The following is a 2953-nucleotide window of genomic DNA, read 5'->3' as shown; positions in this document are numbered from 1 at the left end:
GCTTGCTGCTTCAATTCGGGAGACCTTTTCGTCTATGGCGGCGTTCGCTAGGGCTTGACATCGAGAGCGAATTTCGTGGAGAAGCCGATTGCGACGGGCTCGTAAAGCTGCTGTGTTCGTGGACCGATCGTTGTAAATTTGGAGCCGCAACGTGCGCTGCTGTTCCGACAGCTTCGCGAGCACGGCATCGTTGTATCTGCGTGTGCGACGGGGGTCTGAAGTTGTGTAGCCTATGGTCTCAGTTGCTGCGTCTTGTACTCGTTGAAGCGTGCCATTCTATTGATCCGAAGTAGCCGTGTCATCGTCGTCGTCGGTAGCCTGAAGATGTCGTTTGAGAGCTGCAGAGTAGGCTGACCGTGTGTCATCGTCGTGAATGAGTTGGTTGCGGTTGAGCTGTAGGTGGCCTTGTCGTGTTGGGCGTGCTCGGTATCGGAGGCGGCCCGGGTTGCGAAGGAAAAAATCTTCCGTTACGAGCTTGTGGTCAGAGGCGGTTAGCGTTCCGCCCCAGGATTGAGCATCTTGGCAGAGTCGGCGGCAATTCTGGGGGCAGAGAACGTAGTCAATGTGATTGTAGACGATGTGCTCGTTACGACGTTGTGTCCAGGTCGTTTTGTTCCTTGCTCGTTTTTTGAAGGCCGTGTTCGCTGCGAAAAACTGAAAGGCGTCACAGAAAGCCGCCAGGGCGTGGCCGTTCCTGTTGCGGCGTCCTCGAGCGTGAACCCCGAGAAAGGTTTCGCCCGTAACGCGGTTCCCGAGCTTGGCGTTGAAGTCACCGGTGATAAATGTGATGTCCCGCCTGTTGAATGTGCTGACAATTGTGCTGAGATCTGCATAGAAAGTGTCAACTTCAGTTAGTGTTCGTCCGCTCGGTGTGTGTGTCTTAATGAGATCGACCAGGGCGGGGTCTCTGCAGATGAAGTCTGCATCATCCGCGTAGACTATCATTTGTTAGAGCAAATCCGGCGGCATGGCTGGATGACGAGCGAGGTCGCGTAGTGCTGCTTCGAGATAGACGACGAACAAAACGGGTGATAATGAGTCGCAGTCCTCGAACGCTGGTCACTCCAAATGAGCGCGATCATGACAGAACTCACAACGCTCCAACGCTGTGTGACTCTTGCGAGTACTGACCCTAAAGCCCGTGCCAAAGAAGAACACTGGAGATCGACCCGTAAACTTGGATCCCTGCTCGGCGACGCGGAGGATGTATCGCGGCGGAAAACCCTTGCAACTGGTGCTCTTCGCCGGCTCTGGACAGTCTGGCTCCGGCCACATCACATCACGGACAAGACGAGAATACCGTTGTACAATTGCTACGTGCTCCCGATCCTCCTCTCCTGTACAACTGCGGGACTTGGGCGCTCACCCCGACGGAACTACGCAATCCGGAAAGCTTCCATCGTTGTCAGCTCCGCGCCATCCTCAATGTCCACTACCCGAGACGCATCTCGAACGCCAATCTGTATGAAGCCTGCAATGAACGCCTACTACGCCACCGGATCACCAAGGCGAGATGGAGCCTCTTCGGCCATATCCTCCGCCGACCCCGTGACATCCCCTCTTTCAGCCAAATGAAGGCCTACTTCGCCCCCTCGGACTCTGGCAAATGGCGCGGCCGACGTCGCACCACGTTGCCGGTCGTCCTTGATCATGACCTCGTTGCCAGAGGATGCGGACTCCGACTTCAGACGGACAGGGACCTGGAAAAGCTTCGAACACTCGCCCAGGACAGACGGAAACCTCATGACTAGACTTGCCGAATCGCTACCAGGTAAAGGAGACTCGACGTATGCGGACACCACTCTATGCCGCCGACTAGCTACACTGAACTTGCTAGCGCAGGTATAATTGGCCACGCGAACACGTAAATCATTACATTACATAGGAGAGCGCGTGAAGCGTACCATCGTTGCCAGGTCGTTTATTCTGCAAGCAGGCTCTTGAATGTGATGAGCGAAACAAAGAATACCACCCGACGCGCTGTAATTACTTCTATTAATGCCTGAAACAACCAGAGCTCAACTCTATATGTACTATGTACTCTTTATCCTCATGGTGAAAAACGTCCAAATCAATGGTGATTCAATCTAATTAGATGGTGAGTGATTCCATCCGATGCTATGGTGATGGATTCCAATTCTTTGGTGATCGTGTCAACATGAGTGGTGTTTGGTTACCTCACTCATGCTAATCTTCCCTACATAACTGAATCGACGCAGCGCAACAGGCAACATATAGAACTTTATGTTCCAATTATACAGCCAGTCCCCATCGCTTACACACACCAAACCTCATCGTACTTTAGTGACGCCATTTACAAATCTCTAGATATTAATATATTTATGGGACAGGGTAAAAATATACCCTCGTGAATAGGCCCGGGAACTAAGGGTTAAGGGACGGTTTCTAGACACCGATTGGTGGAATCGACGCGGTCTTTTCAACGTAAAAAGCTCTTCAAACGCGGAAGTTATGGCAGAAAGAGTGCTCTCCACCAGGTCGCCATTGCACATATTTCAGCATCTCTACATCAGTCACTCGCCATTTCCGGTACGCATGGCCACCTCCACGACCGTTTCCAATCCAAACTCTCAGACTCTGGAAGCAGGCGTGGGAAGGCGTCATGGTCTTCATGTGGTACGTCATGTCAGGGGCGATCCGGACTGGTGCCGGTTTATCCGAGCTTCAGAGCGCTTCAAAGTTGACAAGAGCACCATCAGCCACAACCACAACAGCTAGATACTCTTAACGCCGGGTTAGATAAAGGCTTATACATTATTCCTTATATATTGACATTCTTTTATTATTGGGCAGCCAAATTCTCAAACTGCGGGTGATCTGTCAAGTCCCCTACGACGCAGTCTTGAGTAAGCAGGGCGTTATCGAGTACATTTGACGCATCAATCGTATCCCTCAACAACTGAAGCAACGATCCAACTACGTCAATGCAGAC

At 51.9% G+C, this 2953-nt stretch overlaps 2 protein-coding genes across 2 annotated transcripts; one reads left to right on the top strand and one right to left on the bottom strand.

The window, feature by feature from the left end:
* Nucleotides 1-276: 276 nt before the first annotated feature.
* PPTG_07853 (hypothetical protein) lies at nucleotides 277-1275 on the bottom strand (the record flags this gene model as incomplete). The annotated part of the gene is made up of 2 exons (XM_008902232.1): nucleotides 277-827; nucleotides 1095-1275. 2 exons carry the CDS (start codon nucleotides 1273-1275, stop codon nucleotides 277-279), a joined length of 732 nt encoding a protein of 243 aa, XP_008900480.1.
* A 296-nt stretch (nucleotides 1276-1571) lies between these two features.
* PPTG_22207 (hypothetical protein) lies at nucleotides 1572-1751 on the top strand (the record flags this gene model as incomplete). Its single annotated transcript, XM_008902378.1, has 1 exon — nucleotides 1572-1751. The coding sequence occupies one exon, from the start codon at nucleotides 1572-1574 to the stop codon at nucleotides 1749-1751; it is 180 nt and encodes a 59-aa protein (XP_008900626.1).
* Between the last annotated feature and the right edge of the window lie 1202 nt (nucleotides 1752-2953).

This window comes from Phytophthora parasitica (genome assembly GCF_000247585.1).
Source record: "Phytophthora parasitica INRA-310 unplaced genomic scaffold supercont2.13, whole genome shotgun sequence".
Classification (NCBI taxonomy): domain Eukaryota; phylum Oomycota; class Peronosporomycetes; order Peronosporales; family Peronosporaceae; genus Phytophthora; species Phytophthora nicotianae.
This window is presented reverse-complemented; position numbering and strand designations above follow the sequence as displayed.